The sequence below is a fragment of the Plectropomus leopardus genome, chromosome 14 (assembly GCF_026936395.1).
Source record: "Plectropomus leopardus strain MGB_pleo_1.0 chromosome 14, ASM2693639v1, whole genome shotgun sequence".
NCBI lineage: Eukaryota > Metazoa > Chordata > Actinopteri > Perciformes > Serranidae > Plectropomus > Plectropomus leopardus.
This window is the reverse complement of record NC_142189.1, coordinates 3,643,697-3,662,854: the sequence shown is the minus strand read 5'-3', so window position 1 is coordinate 3,662,854 and position 19,158 is coordinate 3,643,697. Positions and strand designations below refer to the sequence as shown.

The 19,158-nt window shown below is 41.0% G+C and overlaps 1 protein-coding gene across 5 annotated transcripts in view; it reads left to right on the top strand.

Moving 5' to 3' along the window:
* Positions 1 to 19,158, top strand: part of slc4a11 (solute carrier family 4 member 11) — a 154,065-nt gene that overhangs the window by 99,730 nt on the left and 35,177 nt on the right. For 4 of the 5 annotated variants that reach the window (XM_042500470.2, XM_088087812.1, XM_088087811.1 and 1 more), the window contains 3 exons: positions 5,353 to 5,385; positions 10,858 to 10,939; positions 13,055 to 13,178. In XM_042500470.2, the coding sequence (XP_042356404.2) occupies positions 5,353 to 5,385; positions 10,858 to 10,939; positions 13,055 to 13,178 (239 nt within the window). The remainder of the gene's footprint in view (positions 1 to 5,352; positions 5,386 to 10,857; positions 10,940 to 13,054; positions 13,179 to 19,158) is intronic. The other variant, XM_088087810.1, reaches the window with a different exon arrangement.

Sequence of the window (19,158 nt, the reverse complement as noted above, 5' to 3'; positions counted from 1 at the left end):
GCTGCCTGTCATATCCTCCGTCTCCAGTGTTTTCCCGTCTGGCTGGGCTGGTGTCCGCGGTTGTTGATTGTTAGTCAGAGGTGGGTGGTGTGTGACGCTCGCCCCTGCACAGCCGCCTCTGACAGATCCGCGAGGTGATAATTGACTTCTGTCATCGATCACTCACTTAGCTTTTCAAATGGCTCTCTGAGACTCTCAAGCTGTGGTGGCTGCGGCTGCTTGACTGTTTCTCTCCGAGAATACCCCACTCAGAGGCAACAGAAGAGGCTTTTTTCCCTCTTTGTGGCTGCCATCTTAACAAAAAGGCTTCCTGCGCAGGTCTGGGCTGTCTGGAAATGTTGGGAAAATCGATTTGTGCGTTCAGGAGTGTCACTGAATTTTGAAGTTGGGTAAGGCAACAGAAAAAAACTGAAAAAATAACAGTTGATACCTTATTATAAAAAATAAATCTACAACCATAGAGTGATAGTTTGTAAAGCACAAAACACATAACAGATGCGTGATTTAAATCCGGTTGATTGTAGTCCAATAATACAAAGCTAAATTGCACTTATGACTTAATAAGTGTAGCATCCACACACTCCACAATACAGTAGGTGGCGCTTTGCAGTCTGCCAATAAATATGAAGCTCAGCACGCTGATTAGGAAGCCAAATATGTCGTTGCCAGTAGGCGGGTTTCCATAAAACATCAAATTGTGCAAACTGAAATTGCGAATTTAAGATACAGCAAGTGGAAACACAAGAATTTTGAAAAACTCCCATTTATCGCAAATAAGTTTTTACGCTTGCATGAGGTGGTATTTCAGGCGATTCAAAAAAGCCACATTTTTCAAAAACTGCAATGGAAACATTTTGTTAGCTTTTATAGTTCACATGATGAAGGGCATGATGTAGCAGGCGCTACAAGAGCTGTTATTGCGTCACATGACTCTTTGAAATTTAAGCAGATCATCCGGAAGTTTTGAGTCTGATATTCCTCTGTGAAATCGTAGACTATCACCTCCCAAAAACCCTTCGCTTCCTCGTGTAAGGGGCTCGCCTTTCCATTATCCCTCCAAAACACGTCTGCGTCGCCTTCGATTGGAAATAATGACGGCTAGTGCGGTGGCTGCGATAGAAATGAACCTGCTAATGTTTTGAACATCCATCGACATGCTTCTTTAAATGTTATCGCCAGAGGAGAAGTTGCAGAACATCACTCAGTGGATACGCAGTCATCTCAAAATTGTGTCTAAACAACGATTTGAAAATATCGCTTAAGTTTTGCAGAAATTTGTAATAGAAACCCAGCTAGTATGGATATATTTCAGAGGAAGACATCACAGTAGTGCCAAGCATCTAATTCTGACTGGCCCAAACTCTGCCAGATCAGCAAACTTTCTGTTGCATCACAATCATCTCCTGGTCAGGTAAACGTCTGCCTGGTTAGCTCGAGCTAACAGAAGCAGCTTCTTGTATCCGACACCAGACGTTAAACGGTCCAAAAAAACTCATGCTGACACAGCTCAGCATTATCATAATACCCGTTTAAAACTGTTTGGTCATGTTAGGCTACAGTTAGCCCTGTCACTTTATGTGTGTGCGCAGACCCTCACCGACTCTCCATGGTGCAGAGCTCACACTCCAGCAGCAGAAGTGTTTAAGGGCCTGAGAGGCGCTAATAAAGCCTATTTTTCGATATTCAGGGATGCGAATTACTTTTTGTTTCGATTCCTTGTTGATAGGGTCAGGGCTAACAGGCCTACATGTCTGATTTTAGAGATTATACCAAAATATTCTAATTTGATTTCTTAAACACAATGCTCCATAAAAGTATGTTTAGGAAGTTTTTGGATGCACTTTAATAGAAAATAGCATTTAAGACTCAGAACCCGTCTTTGTCTTTGTTGTGTTACAATAGTGATGTCAGAATTCATGTCAGATTTAGTTAGATCAGAGCTATTGAATATTTAATAATCAATTTTTGCTCACCACTACTTAACCTGTCTTACCTTCAGTTGTGCATAAACCACAAGTTATTAACTTCTTTTAAAATACAAAAATGTGAAATTACACAAAAACAAAAAAAATCCATGTAACACATCCCTACAAAATACTGTGATGGGGTTTTTTTTGGGAGGGTTGTCTTAAATATTAGCATATTCTCTGCTGATGTGAAAACAGCCAGCCGTCAAGCATACTTATCAAAGTTATTCACTAATTAAAGATTCTCAGTAAAGGCATAAAGTCATGCTTCCCTTTTTATATTGTTAACAGAAAGTGCTGTTTTAAATCAGTTAAAAGTTGAGTCATCACTCCGGGGAAATGCATTAGCTGCAGCTCAAGAAATGGGAGAATAGTAAATGAGAATTAGGTGACAATTAATTAAACAGAGGATGATGTAACAATCCCACAATTATGCAACTAATGAGGATGACAGAGATTTACAGTTTGAAACGTGCAGCTCTACTGTACTGTCGCCATTAAATGATGTCTGTGACGTGCAGAAATATTAGACTGATGGATTTGACACTTAGACACTTTCAAATATGCATCCGCATCACAAAAGAGGTTTTTTTAAGCAGTCTGTGGATTTCAGTTACCTGTGACTCTTGTATTTTTATTTGGCGATTATTTAAGAATATGCAGCACTTCAAAAGGTGGATTTTTCGTTTTGAAATCCTTCTCTTCGGTATCTTGTTGCCTTCACTCAGAGTAACGTGTGGGATCCCTGAATTCAAATCATGAAGACTCACACGTGAAGCACTCGTGTCGGTGCAGAGGGGAGTGGGTGGGGGGGTATCTCCGGGGGAGGAACAAAGGCCCTTTCTGGGGGAATACATTCACATTGCACATTAAGTATGTTATCAACGGGACATATCTCTTCAGGTATTAATTTCTGCCGTATCTGCGTACACTCTGCCACAGCGGGGTGATACGGCTGGCGAGCGGACCAGCTCATTTGGAGTGTAATACTGTACAGCTGTGAGATAAAGAGAACAGGGCGAGATTATAACAGGCGCAGAAAGAACAGAGAATTACAGAAATGAAAAAAGATGAAAAGCCCACAGAGATAATTAGTCCTCCTATAACTTGTACAGAGGAGCCAACTTGTGCTGTTTTTTTTTCCTGGTTCACTTTTGTCTTGGGATTCGTCGATTGGAGCGCAGCTATTGTGCAGAGGGATAACGAACAGCATTGCTGATGATGCAATGCATTGATAATAATTTTCAGCCTCTTCTATAAACGCTAAACGTGCCGCTATTAATTAAAAAATAATGCTGTAAGATACTCCAGGCTTCTTCATGATTATAGGAGGCTGAGCATGATGCTTACAAAAGTGATGAGCAGCTGCCACAGAATGACTAATTTTCAATATTTCCAGTAATGATGTATTGTATAATTGTATTTTCCTCTCCTCCTCCGTGATCCTGTTAGCAGCCGCGGCGCTCGCTGCTGCACACGCTGCTGATTGAGCCCTGTTCGTGATGACTGTACCGTAATTTCTCCCTAAATTGCCGTCACCTTTGATCGATCTCGCCGGCTCTCCACTTTGCCTCGATTTGCATAATCCCCCTGTTATATATTTTTTGTTTTTGTTTCATTTGGCAGCTCAAATCAATCTGAAAAACAGTCACATACTCATCATTTTTTAAAGCTGCAGAGGTGAGAGGAGACTTCTTTCTCAAAACAAGGTGCTAATTTGTGTTTAAAACTGCCTTAAAGGAACAGTGTGTGATATTTAGGGAAATTTTGTGGCTTCAGTGTTCATTGGTCAGGAGGTTTTTACTGAATTATCCGCAGAGGTCTCATCCTCTCCAAAACAAACAGGTGATTTAAACCGGTTGAATTGTGTCAGTATATAATGAGACAAGACCTGTTTCGACAGTATGATACGCTTCTGGACAGCATTGCTTTGAAATGATGCGGTCAACAACATTATATAGGCGGCTCAAAAGCCCCAAAAGGGAGGTGGATTGGTCCAACAAACACCGGATTTTCTCCTGGGAACGGGCTTTTTTCTTTCCATGATGTTTTTTCTAAACCTTACCACGTGCACACTGAAATATACGTAAACACAAGTCGTTTTAACAGCGTATCCATGGAGGCCGTTTTTGTATTCAGCATTAATGCAATGTGTCTTTATGCCAGCAAGTTGAATAATAGCATTGACAGCCTCTCTAGATAATAAGGTTTCAGCATTGACCCTAGTGGCCGCCTCATCACCGCTATGTGACATCATACGTATATGTGCTGGCGATTGGCTGTGATGGATATCTAATATACAGTAAGTGCTTCGTCTGCCACAACGTTGCAGGTTTATTTTGAAAAAGAAAAGAAGAAGCTAGATTTTTCCGTAAAGCCATGAAGGTATTTTGAAAGACATAATGCATGCAACAAACATAGAGTGACATTTCATCGTAGGACATCAACAACAGTCACAGGAGGATACCGAGCGAGTCATACGCTGTCTTAAACAGCAGTGACCAAGCAGTGATATTTGGCGAGTTTAGTCACAGATGTCTTGAGGACTCTTTCCTCGATATAAACGGCTCATTCTAGGGTAACAAAAACATAAATTTCTGCCAAATACTACACAACCCTTTCTACAGTATGTCAGGCCTCTAATATCCCATATAACCTGTTTAATGAATTAAAAACTAAATGTGTGACAGCCGGATTATTATTACTTATCTGTATTTTCACTTTATATCTTGTGCAGATGTGTGTTTATTTCCTGACAGGAGCTTCTGTAAATATTCTAAGTGTTTAACAGGAAATGTGCTGTGTGTTTGTGAGTCAAGTGACTCTCTGTTATAATAATATATCTTTTCCAGGCCGGCGGCGTGACTTTCCACTGTGAAAATCTCTCTGTATCGTTCTGCGGGGAATGATCAGAATACTAAATTGAAGCCATTAATTCGAGGTCTTTAGCACATGAAAAACAGTGGCCATACATGTCATTTTTTTCTCATCTTGATTTCTTCATTGACGTCTTTGGGTTTTCTCTGCACTTGCTGAACACATAAGTGATAAAATCCAATTTTTGGTAATAGCCTGTAGACGGTAATCAAGATAAGATCTCTCTGCGCCCAACAAAGACGAGACATTGAGGGATTTTCTCTGGAAAATGATATTTAATATGCATGAGGTAAAGGAGGGCAGGAAATGAAGCTTCTGTTCAGCAGAGATATTTATGTGCGTGCCTGTTAAGCAGAAAGTGTGTCTATATGTGTGCGTGGTTGCAGAGTGTGTGTCTGAGTGTCGCTGAGGATCTGAGGAGCCACGTCGCCTGTTGATCAGAAGAAGGTGACTGAACTGACTCTCTGGTTTCTCCTCTTGGTTTTTCTTCCTCCTTCTCCACATGCAGACAAGTCTCAAAGTTTCGTTTTCTTTGATGACGGTAAGCTGTGCTAATTGGATGAAAATGTCAGCCGCCATGAGGCTGCAATCAGTGGTTTGCTTCTGTACCAATCACCATCAGTATGCCGTTTGTGTTCCTCTGCACGCTCGGGACTGGGTCGATCCATTGAGTCATCAAATGATTACAGACACCAGCAATCCTTCCCGTGTCACAGATATTGATGCCTCTTCAGCTGCCCCTCAAATCAACGCCCTCTCCGTCCAGACCACTCATTGTCCGATAATGTTATCAGTTCTTTTTGTAAAGCCGTGTTTCTGGTTCTCTGTCAGCACGGTCTCCAGAGGAAAAATATTCACATTCTGCAAACCATGAATATGTGACATTTGTACTTTTCATACAATCGACCTTTCTAATTTGACAAAGTACATGAGCTGACTTTGTCATCAGGAGGTGGGGGGGAGGGGGGGGGTGGATGATGTGAGATGCCTGCCAAGCTGCACACCATGATGTGGTTGTGTTTTAGCCACACTTTCACTGTTATTCCAGCAGCTTTTTAGCCGCCAAATGCGGATGTTTTTTCAGCGCCCCGTCATTGTTTTTCCCCAGGGGATAGTGCCAGATAACAGTTACTTTTTTACAGCGACAAATGCTGCATTTCCTGCCAGGACAATGGCATAAAGAGTGATCTGTCCCTATGTTTCCAGCTGCTTTTTAGCCCCCAGTCCTTGTTTTGTTTTGGTTTTTTGTTTTTGGCATCACTGTTTTTCTACTGGAGATGTTTTTTTTCCTGCTGGGATATTGTCAGGAAAAGTGAACTGTCCCTTTTCCAATGACTTATAAGCTCCTGAATGTGTTTTTCTTTTTTTCTTTCTTTTTCTGACCTGTCACTGTTTTTCTACCTGACATAGTGCCATTAAATGCTGTTTTTACAAAGGCAACACTGTGTTTCCAGCCTGGATAGTGCTAAGAAAAGGGTTTTTTTTCTGTTTTACCCAGACTTTGCTGCAATTCCAGCCAGACTAGTGTTACAAAAAGAGGTTTATTTTTTATCAAGACATCACTGCATTTCCAGCCGAGCTACTGCTGTGAAGAAGGATTGTTTTTGACGAAAGCACTGCTGCATTTCCTGCCATGATAGTGTCACAGTGCCACTGAGACAGCACGTTTGCAACCAGACTTGTAACATTAATGCCGGGTATTTTTAGCCAAAACATGCACAAGTGTTTTTTGTGTCTTAACCTAACTACATGTTAATCACAGCGATACATATTAACATACATCTGTAACATATCCATGGTTTGCAGAAATGTAGAATGGCAACATGTTTTCTGTTGATTTGGTTATCTGTGTGAACATTATGAGCTGAAATTGTCAAAATGATTTGGCGATAGCGATATTTTATTGGCATATTTTGGAGATTCAGGTCATTTATTTTTCAAACTGGTTATATAATTGGAATTTACCTTCTAAGCAGTCCTTGACTTTGATATTTTATCCATGCAGGGCGTTGATTTACTCACCATTAAAGCAATTTGTTTTCATTCAAGCAAGTCGAAAATTCGAATTGACAGCCTTGTCTAGATAACAAGGTTTCCCCATTGACCCAGTCCGAGTGGCCCTCTCATCGCCGCCGCGTGACATCAATACGTATATGTGCTGCATGGTGATTGGCTGTGATGCATATCTAATGTACAGTAAGTGTTTCATCTGCCACTGCTGTATGGATCCTTCCTGTGTTTAATCGTCTCCTTCAAAGTGCCCTCAACCATCCACTCTGAAGGAAACCAATCATTCCCCTGTGCGCGCGTGTGTGTGTGTGTGTGTGTGCGTGTGTGTGTGTGCGTGTGTGTGTGCGTGCGTGCGTGCGTGCGTGCGTGCGTGCGTGCGTGCGTGCGTGCGTGCGTGCGTGCGTGTTCGCCGGCGGGTCTACCACTGGTTGGAACCACAGTTAATCTTTAAGGCAGTATAAGATCAGTGGGCTTTATTGAGGTCACCTCTGAGTGTAATGTAAAGACTCGTGGTCCTTTCACACACAGACAAAGAAACGATAAATCTGTGTGTCTTTTTTTGTCCAAACATCTCTGTAGATTTTCTGCCGCCGATGTTAGACGGGCAGCCAAAAAGAAACATAAACATCTCTGTGTTTTGACGGGTTTAGCGTGTTTATTGATTCGTCTCTCTCTTATTTGTGACAGACTGGATTATTCTCGTGTGATTTACAGAAATTGCAATCTGTTTTTCCTCCTTCCAAGCGAATCGTGTGAATAATGCAGTTAAAGAATTCACCAAGAATCCAGAAAGATCAAAGGGGCCCATCCAGCCATCCAGTCTTGCCTTCCTCATATTTTTTCATCACTTTCCATTGAAGTTTGTCACATTTGATATGCTGCGTGTGAGCATCTGTGATTTTTTTTCCCCTCGTCTTTCTGTGTATGGAAACAGCGGTGTTTGCATACCAAAAGCTGACGAAACCGTGCAGAAATCTTCACCTAACTGACAAGTATCGAATGTCTTAATTAGTGTCCCACTTGATCACGTCAGCGACCTCACTCAAACGCCTCCTCTCCTCCGACATCCGAGGCAGGTTTGTTCACCTGAGCTGCTGATGTAAGACACAGTGTGTCCACAGTGTCCCACACATGACCATGGCCATTTAGAAAGGAGGCTGTGGAGGTGGAGGGTGATGTTGGCAAAGTAAATTCACTCTGGCGTGCAAAATCAAAGGTTCTGCGATGTCCAGCCAGTTTGAGAGAGGAGGTGGGACTGACCTGATTCAGGAAATACTGATTGTTTTTTTTAAAATCTTTGTTACAAGTATGTGTTTAGCTTATTGTTGCTGTACTTGGATGTTTGACCTTGACTGTGCAGAATGATTTACGCTCAGACTTTGAGGCTAGAAGGCTGTTTTCACATTCATCTGCTTAAGTTTTTCTGCACACCTTATACTTCTGTTTAGAACCTGCATGAATGAGCAGGATTTTGTGACACAATTTTTGAAAGCCAATTATGATCTACTGTACAACTTACAAAAATGTGATGTAGATATTTGAAACCTCCTGTGCACAGATACTGGTTATGAGGAGGTTAACTATTGAAATGAACAAATTCATATATTGTTTGTTTTTTAATGAAGGAATAGATGCAAAAGTTATTTTGGGGAAAGAAACCACGAGCTGACATCAGCCTGTAGCAAAAGTAGAAAAACTGTTAGAAAAAGAGAATATTGCTTACAGAGATTATTTTTACATAACTCATTATTGAAACTTCATTATTGAACATTTGACATTGTAACATTATATAAATGACACATAATAAGGAAAAGTAGATCTTCTTTAAACTGTATTATATCAGACAAAACTCATGGTAAATGAAAACAGTCGCATTGTCTGGGTGCATTAGTCTGATTTCGAGAAACTGAATTTAGTCCAATTTCAGTTGGACTAAGATGTTGACATGTATTTTAATAATCCAGTTTTGGTCAAACTAACACAATAATTCAACTTTTTCTCACATGTAACAGTTCTGAATGATGTGTAGAAATGGTGTAGGAAATCAATATTCAACTGAATATTTGGACATCAGTTATCACAGCGTCATAGCTGTAGGATAGGGAAGGACGCAGAACAAAATCCTGTGCAGCCAAACAGACACATGCATAGAAGTAAAGGCTTTAAAACACATTAGTCACAAAATCCTGAAGTGCTGCTGGCATGAATCACAACTCCGGAGACCTTCCGATTACAAATGTCATTTTGTAGAAGCTTCCCACGTTTAGTAATGGCGATATTCAACCCTGAACGCTGACAGTATTCATGCTCTGCTCCGGCTGTTGAACTCCTCTCAGCACTCAAACAGTCGGCTCACTTTGAAAAGACATTTGTCACAAAAACAATATTGAAGTGGATGTATTATGACGGCTAGCAGCGTTAGCCGTTAGCGGATGGTCTGACATCGGCCGATCTGTTGGTATGAAGGACCCAAGAAGTCGTCTACCTCTCTGTCTCTTTCATGTCTTTTCTCTCCTTCTCTTATTATCTTTTAATCTTTCTTTTGTTCTGTTTGCATCTCTCTCTGTCTCCCTCCATCTCTCCCCTCCTCTCCTCCCTGACGTCAATTAGAAATTGGATGGTTTTTGATTATTACATGGCTGTCAGGCTTACTGCTATTAATTGAATTGAATCCCAGTCCATCTCCTTTCCTTCTCCGTCCCTCGGTCTCGCTCTCCTTTTCATCTCGTCTCACTCTCATTTTCCTTCTTGTTTGTCACGTTCTTTTGTTATTTGTTTGATTTTTTTTTTCCTCAATTCCCTTGGTCCTTCTTTGCCCCTGTTTCTCTTGCTTGCATTTTTCCTCTCTCTCAGTTTCCTCTCTGCATGTCATCCTCCTTGTTCTCTCCTCCTGTCTCTCTCTCTTTTATTTCTCTCCCTTTTTTTTCCTCCCACCTCTCTCACTCTCTCCCACCCAAGCTCTTCTTCCTCCTGTCATTTTCTTTCTTTACAGGCATCTTTTCATCCCCTTTTCTCCCCATCTGCATTCTCCCTCTCTTATTTCTCTCCTGTCTGTTCCCTCTGATTCTCCCTACCCAGCTCTCTCACTCCTTGAGCACTATGATACTGTTGTCATGGTGACGCCCATCATTTTCTGGCATGAATGGAGGATACTTTATTGACGAGACGGCATGGCAGAGAGGGAGAAAGGCAGAGTGATGGAGAGAAAGACAAAGACAGACAGACAGAAACCACTGGCAGGGAAAATCAGAATGATATGGAAATGACTGTCCCCGCTGCTTACAATACAAAACATTTCCACCCCGTAATTTGCTCGGTGCTGATGAGTGGAGGAGAACATTGCGAGCTAAAGCACGCTGAATCTTGTCGAGGGGTTTGGGATAGTCGGGGAAGAATATCCCCCAAAACACTGTTATTCATCTCTCCGCGTGAGACGTCGGAGGGGAGATTCCTCTTATTAGGAAGCAGCGAGCCGGTTTCAGACATGTCCCTAGTTGCCCATGTTTAATGATTTGTTCTGAGTAAACACGGCAGCGTAATGAAATGTGTTTTTTTTTTTTTTTTAAATCTGCAAGCGTGAGCGTTGGTGTTTTCTGGACATCGTCATTAGTTTGTCGCGGTGTGGTGTTTGCACACAGTGCAGACCGGCGTTGCCGTCTAAAGCAGGAGGCGAGCTTGTTAGACACTTCTGATGTAGACATCATATTGAGAGACTTGGCACGGCAGATAAGGCTCTGGACTTCTGTTGAACGTTTTAGGCATTTGGCTGACACCATTAGGACAGAAAAAGACACCAGAGCCAGGTTTTATTTTTAATTACATAAACATTTTGCAGTTAAGCATCATAAATGTGGTCGTTAACATGTGAATACACATTTTAGGTGCTAGAGGGAAGGAGTTCAGCAGTGAGCAGCAGAAAATAAGAGTGTGTGAGGATCAAACAGGATGTGAGGTTGATCTTGGCTAACTTGTGTTTGACCTCTGACCTTTGACCCCCCCACAGTCCACCTGCTGTCAGAGACGATCCAGGGGGTGACAGCCACCGCCACCGGGATCCAGTACCAGCAGTCCTGGCTCTGCATCCTGTAAGCCACAGTGTGTTTGTGCATGAGTGTGTGTGAGGTTTAGGGTGGAAACAATGAATTGCTTGTTCAATTACTTGATCAACAAAATAATTTTGCTAATTGATTGTATTCCTGCAAAAATGCGTCTCAAGTGTAAAAATTATCTACCCATCTCTTTTGTACAGTGGCCAACAAGGGCGACAAATGCACCACAATGGCCCAAAAACTTCCCATTAGCAGAAACCTCCTGCAGCATCAAAAGTCAATTTAGTATCACATACAAAAACCACAACAGATGCATGCTGCAATGGAAAAAAACATGCTGCCAAAAGCCAAAACAAGTAAATTACCAGCAAATACACTGCAGATACAGAAAAATTGCAAACTCAAATACACATAAATCCCCAAAACAGAAGTAACAGAAAAATGCTGCATATCCAGTCAACACAGTAGAAGAGCTCCAGGCCTCTTGGTTGGGCATTAAGTGGTACAGCTTGGTTTTTTGAGGTGGGAAGAGAGGTGAAGTAAAGATCAGCCACCAGGAACAGCGCATGGCTTTGAAGTCAATTTTATATAATGACCAAAAGTGATATTACACTGTCCAGGTCTAACACGTCTGACTTTTTCACATAGACTTTCATTGTGAAAGAGATGTCTGTAAATCATACTTTTTTTTTTTTTTTAACTGTTACAGCATCTGTAAAAGGACTCCTTTCACCATCTGCACTTGATCCATTCAATGTGATAACATCCCAAAAGTTTAGAAAAGAAAATAATTTTATTCCCATTCAAGTTAGCAGGGTGCTAACAGGAAGTCGGCCACTCGGCTGATGGAAGTCAGAAACTCGGCCACCATAAATCTCCAGTGTACATGCTCTACAGGCCCCATGATGCAAAAGATCTGGGTAATTTCATACTGCAGAGTTTTTCAGTTTTATGAGCCACGTAGCAGCCTTCACTGGAATGAACGGGGGCCCGCCTCCAACACTGCATCCAGGTCTAATTATACATCCATAAGTAAATAGGCCTAAAAGTAATGGTATTCTATTTTCATTTGGTCTCAGTTAATGACTTGCTTAGTTCTCCCCTCAGAGGTCTGGAGAACAGTTGTTGTGTTGAAAGTGTTTGTTTCTGTTGCATCTGATTTGCAGGATTTGTGTTTTTGACTTTGCAACATTTGCTGGGAATTAATTTTCTACTGCATGAGCTTGCATTTTTTCTAAAGTTGCAGCATGTTTCTTCTAATGAGGAATATTTGGGCTGTTATAGTGCATTTGCCTTTTTCAGCCAGTGTATAAAAGAGAGACGCTAATTCTTACACTTGAGAAGAGACAACAATTGTATTTCATGAATTTTGCTTGATAAAGAAATACAATCAATTAACAAAATTGTCAATTCATTTTTTGTTAATCAACTAAGCTGTAGCGCATTTGCCTTTGTTGGGCACTGTGCATTTATATCAATTTATATCCAATCTAAAGAGATCAAATTGCACTGGACAAAAATGTGTGGTATTCTTTTGCAATATTTTTAATATTTTGTTAACTAAACAATCAATTAATAATTTAATTTAATTTAATTTAATTTAATTTAATTTAATTTAATTTAAAAATATTCAACCGAGAGTGATTTCCAGCGGTTTTGGGAGAGCACAAACATTATTTCATCTCAGCAAAAACAGCATGTGTTCAGAAAATGCTTTTATTTGTCATTCAACATATTTTGCCATTCAATTTCAAGGACTCCTTGATTTTTGAAGAAGTAGAGGAATTTCTCGACACATAAAGGATCACGTATTCATTCAACTGAAAATCAAAATCCACCAATAATTGAGATACATGGTTATAAATTGAAAGCTACATCATGTGAATGATTATGTAATGCAATTTTTGAAAACTGTGAAAAATAAACTGACAGGGTGATAGGAATTTATGTGTGAGTGCCCTTACACTATATATTTGTGTCTGTGCATATCAATACACATACGTGGGTGTGTGCAGGCTCACCAGCACATTTGAATAGTGTCTACCTGTTGTGGCAGAGAGAGAGAGGTTAATCTATGGAAATGAAGGGCGCTGGCGGTGAGGTGAGGCGTTGACATTTATAAAACCTCCTCCTTCTCCCTCTCTGCTCCAGCTGCAACGTGAAGCATCTCCAGAGGCGTCACGTGTGCATCTCCCGCCTGGAGAGGCCGCAGAACTGGGGGGAGAACTGCTGCGAGGTCCGCTATGTCATCCTGATCCTGGCCCCGCTCAAAATGGTAACCGCCGCCCCCAGAGGGAGGAAATGATACGCAGGATTTATCTGACTTTGGTGGATTACTGGGGCATTTCCAGACCTGCTTGTTTGTTACATTTGGTCATATTTCATTCATTTCCTTTTTCTTCTGCTCTTTATATAACTGAGTATTTCAGCTGGCTTACAGCTGCTACCCTCATCTAACTAAAATATTCCGCCTTTTTCAATTATGAATTAATTTCTTGATAATAATATTCTGTGAAGAGGTTTTTCTCTTATTTTCAACTGTCATTCATTTTCCTTTTTTCCCGTCTTTACCTGAATCTTGAAGTCATGTCAGTTGTGTTAGCTGCAGGTGTATGGATTAGGAAAGCCCAACTCACCATATGATCAATGTAAGCATCCAGCTGCCATAGCACAACTAATTGATCATTTGCATACCCTCCTGCTCTGCTTTCTGTTACTGTATTTAAAAGGAGACTCAGCCACCTGTCAAGAGTCCAATTAAGTTTAGCTTTCTTAAAAAGCAGGCTCAGTTCTGGATGAAACTATTGAGTGAACAAGGATCACCATTCTCTGCTTTCCCTGGTTGGTTTAAACTGATTTTCAACAGGATTTTGTGTCTCCATGCATCCAAAACCTGTTTTGTTTCTTGCTCCAAGAAGACAGTAATCACCACATGTTACAAACAAGATCCTGTTGTGATGATGACAGCTCAGAAAATGTGTTCTGTAATTTAAAAGTAAAAAGACAACTGGGAAAGGAACACAAACGAGCTGCTGATTATGTGCCACAGTAATTAAAGTAATAAGAAATAATTATACCATTAAAGCACAGAGTGTTTGGGCTGCAAATGGTAGTTTTGAAATATGAGTTCCTCACAGATTGTTGTGTTGTTGGCATTATTAATATTTTTAAATTAAAAGCCAAACTACTTACTTTTTTCATAAAGTGTTAGAGGATTGTAGTCTTTTGACACTTTTGAGGGATCTTTTCTCACTCAGGGTGGATTTCACAGAAGGATTGCACGGCATATGGAGCCGTTAAACCAAAGGGAAAAATGCTGCACCCCTAACTGCGCTTCCAAGAAAACAGTGTCTCAGTGCTCCTGTGCTATATGCATCTATTTAAATTCATTAATATGCATACATTTTGTGCAATTGACCCCCTCTCAGTGTAAATTAGCTTTATTGCAATTCACAAAAATAAGTGCTCATAGCTGCAAGTAGTTAGGGCTTTGACATACAAAGCAGCTGTTCGGCCATCGGTCAATGTTGAGCTGTCAGTAGGAACCCGTCGCCCTGGTTTTTGCAGTAAACAGACAAACTGCTGAAGTTTAGCAACCCATTCTCATCATCTTAAGCAACATCGATATGACACACATGAAATGGTTTGCAGAAATGTTGTCATCCCAAGTCATCACATATTGCCGCTTTGCTGTGGACTGCCATGTCAAAATATTGCTCCCTAGCTTTCCTTCTGCGTCTGCTGTTGACGTTCCTACATGGCACTACTGTGATGTCAACATGGCTGGATTACGATGAATGTGGTTATGTTTCGGTGAAAAAAGCACATGGCGATCAACGAGCAACTTCAGGACAGCAACAAATGCTCATGCTGGCACAGATGGTAAAGTGTAGGGGGAAAAAATCACATTCAGATGGGAAGCAAACACCGGACTCCCACATGGAAGTTCGGGGGTTTGTTGGATCGATCCACCACAAATCCCACCCGCCCTTCAGGGACCTTTGCGCTCCTTCTATTATGATTACTGGCAGTGTTTCAACATGACGCCATCCTGCTGCATATCATGTTGCCATGGCAGTTGCCACATATAATAACACCGCTAACGGTTCTGTTTGGATGCGTTCTCACCTGACATCATTCAGCTGCATGTCATGCAGACGTGAAAGGTGACTTTTGGAGTCTGTATCTTACGCCAAAAGCGGCAGCATTTGTTGTCTTCATAATGAGAGCACAGAGTTTAGAGGGTGTGAGATCAACACAAACTTGTTACATGAAGTGAGTCACCACCAGTTTTTTAATGTCAGTTTGGTGTGACAGTTGCTTTCTGTCTTGTTTAAATTCCTTGCCCAAAGCTTTGAGCAATGCCTCTGCACCTCATCGGTCAGGACATCTGAAAATTGTCTGCCATTGTTTTGACGACTGTGTTCTTGGCGACAACAATTATACTTTGCCAAATGGATAATTGCAGTCAGACACAAAAAGGGCAAATTGCACTCAGCTGCAAAACTTTATGAGTGTTTGAAATCAGCTTTAAAATGTTGTTTGTGAATCAGACCTTGAGACGGGCGATAGCGGTCGCAACTGATTCACAATTCATGGCCCCATCTGTCCATTCTTTTAAATTCACCTGTCAGAGTATTGATTTCATTTAAAGGACAATTACAACCAATTTGTCTTGGTTTTTATACTTCATTACACTAAAACATTGGAAATGCCATCAGTATTGCTGCTAAGCTGCCAAATGTCTCTTGAATTGAATCCAAGGTCCTCACACAGACTTTCCTCACATGCATGTGGATGGAAGAGAGGTGTACTCTCTTTGCCTTTGGCTTTCTACTCATGTGGAAGGGCAAAGAAGTTTGCTCCCTCTGCCTTAAGGCCTCCACGTAGGCATGACAGGAATGGAGAGGTGTACTCTCTCCGTGTTCAGCTTTCCATGTGAGCACGTGGAAAATCAGAGAGGGCAAATAGAAAATAGAAATAAAATTTTCTTTTTCTAAAGTGGCCCTGACTCAGCTACCAATTTGTAATGGTTTTTATATTTTAATACAGCTGCAGCTGCCAAATATCCTCAAACAGGCTTTCTTTGTATGCGCGTGGAGGGCAGAGAGGTTTGCTCTCTCTGCTTTTGGCTTTCCTCTTAGCATGCGGAAGGGCACTATGATATCGTAAGTAAAAATGAAGTTTCCTTCAACTGAAATGCTCCTGACTGAATTATAAATTTTACATGCTTTTTATATTTTACAACACTAAGACATCGGAAATGCTGCTCATTCAGCTTCTAAGCTGCCAAATCTCTCTTGAACTGAATGCAATCCAATGTCCTTACACAGGCTTTCCTTGCATGTGCATAAAGGGTAGAGAGGTATGCTCTCTTTCTCTGCCTTTTGCTTTCTACTTAGCATGTGGAAGGGCAGAGAGGTTTGCCCTCTCTGCCTTAACCTTTCCATGTGGGCGTGTGGAAAAGTAGACAGGGCCCAAAACAGAGCAATACTGCTTAAGTATCATATTTCAAATAGAAAGTTTTCTTTGACTAAAGTGGTCCTGACTGAACTATCAGTTTGTCTTGCTTTTTATATTTTTATATATATTTTTATTTATATATATTTTAATACAGTAAAACATCAGAAATGTTACCAATATAGCTTCTAAGCTGCCAAATGTCTCTTGAACTGAATCCAATCCAAGGTGCTCACAGTGTTTTATGTGGGCTCGAGTGTCCTGTTGGCTGAACTTTCGGGTCACTGTTGTGTGCAGGATTGCCGCTTTCCTCAGCTCTGAAGAGCTCGCTGCAGCCGATGGAGAGTGCCACATATCCTGTAATACCCTTCTCTCCCATCAAAACATGGACCCTTTCTACTTCCCATCAAACCACTCAACCCTCACTGCTTTGTGCTGAGCTTTAAACACTCAAACATGCAAAGACACACTTCACTTTGCCGTCTTCAGATGGCTCTGATTGTTGTCCTATTCCCGATGGAAAGCTCCAATCCTCGACCCCCACTGTGCTAAAAAAAAAAAAGGGGGGGGGCTGCTTTCAGTGTGGCATCCCCACAAGCGCACTATTTTCACCAACCCACCATCAAGCTGTGGAACCACCAGGGGGTTGGAGTGACCCTGGCAATCAGCAATACCTCAGCTAACTGCATAGTGCTTTCTGTGAGTTTGTTTGTTTGGTTTCTATCTTTATTTTTTCCCATGAACCCTCGTTTGTATTCATGCCTCTTTCCCCAATGCTTCCAAGCGCCCTCCTTGCCAGTCCTGCAGGCAGCAATCACAACCACTAATGGCATTCTCAGAGACATTAATCTAAGCCCCAAGTAAACATAAAGCACTATTATGCCTCAATTATCCTTGATGGTGACTGGTTCTGCGAGAAGAAATCTTTGAAGGGGCACGATGATAATGATAATAGGAATTCCTTTGGTTGGCAAATGTATGTAATCTAGCGTGTGTTCGGGTGGATCATTTCCATCACCCACCATTTAAGGAGCTTTACAGCATTTGTGGCTTTTCCTTTACCCAGCGTGAATGTGCTGAACAGACACGACCTTTCTTCAAAAAATGCTCTGTTTCTCATTCACTCGGTTAAACACATACCTGAGAGCGCCCATCAACACGTGCGTGTGCTGTTGCCCTCAAAAAAAGAACTCCTCCGGCTCTTTTGCAAGTTAGACGAGCTGCCCTCAGTCTTTGATGTCGATGGTAGAGTGTTGCTTGCTGTGTACTCAAGTGTACTCACTTTCTACACCCACATGTTCCCAGTCGGTCTGGTTAATCAGACTTGTGAACTTCAAACCGAGAGGATGAATCTCACTGAATATGTTGATCCTCGAGGGCCTCCAGCAGGTCAAATCTTTCACTTATCCAGTGGATTGTCTCAACATCAACTGAACTCAAAGATATACACACACTCATCACTCCCAGTGGATCCAAAGGACTTTTTTGATCCCCCGACTTTTCCTCTAGTGTCACCACGAGCTTCACATTTGCAGCTTTGAATGAAAAGCCTTGACAGCTATTTGATGGATTGCCATGAAACTGTAAAAACCTTGACGGTCTCTTTACTTTTCATTTTGCGCAATAACCAGGTCAAAATATTTATTTGTCCACATCATGGACTGTATAAACTAATGAATGTAGCCACGGTGGTTTGTGGACACCTGTTTTGAAGCCTCAAGTTTGATATTTTGGCCTTTGTCATCTTGTTTTTTTGGAGCCAGAAGTATCCGTATACAAAGAGGGTGAAGCTAACCCCAATGCTAGCTGCTAGCTTGGTTAGTACGGTGCATTTACAGCTATGATAATTTTAATTAAAAACAGGCTTCCAATCCAATCCTCCAATCACTTTATTCAGAACATTTAAAAAACAAAGTTGACCAAAGTGCTGCACAGTCACTCCGTAACATGATTGTATATATATGATTCAGAGAGTTGTAAATATTGTTTTCTGGACATTTTTATCTCATTTTTATTATTTCCATGTCACCCTTTCCTTTTTTGTTTTGTTTTTTAAAAGAATCACCAGTTTTCTCAGGTTTCAGATGTTCTAAACGCAGCACAAGAAAACTGATGACATTAAATGTCATTAAATTGTTAATTTTGATTAACATTAGGGTTTAATAACATTTAGACAGTCAGCTATATTAAAATGAACTGCCCATACAGTTGTCATGAATGTGGAAAACAGCTACAAAGACTGAAACATTTTTTTGTACCAGGCTGTGCCCATGTTTTTTTTGCTGTAAAGTTAATATGAGGGTCTATATATTTGTACAAAACATGTGATACTGAACTACTTTGTAATTACGAGTATAATTGAAAATTGTTTCACTTTGAAAAAAAAAAAAACATAATAAAACATTTATGGAAAAAAAAAAAAGTTAATATGAGGGTCTACAGGGAACGCCAGCCTCTAGTGGCCTTTAGAGGAACTGCAATTTTTGGCTTCGTTGTTGAGGCCCATACGTTGTCACTTAGTTCACATTAACATGCTGGAATCAGCATTTAGCTCAAAGCACACCGTCTCACCGAGCTGTTTTTAAGGCTGTTTCTCAAATCCATAGTCTGACTGAAGGTCCTTTGTGCAGACAGAGCCTTCAGATTATTCAACATGCATTCTCTCAGCTCTGGTTAAAATTCAGTTACCACTGTGAAAAAGCTTAAAGGCTTTAAATATTCTGTTTGCTGCAGCTGCTGCTGTGCGCACTGAGCCCAGCTATGTTGGTATCATCACCACCTGGCTCACAAGGCTT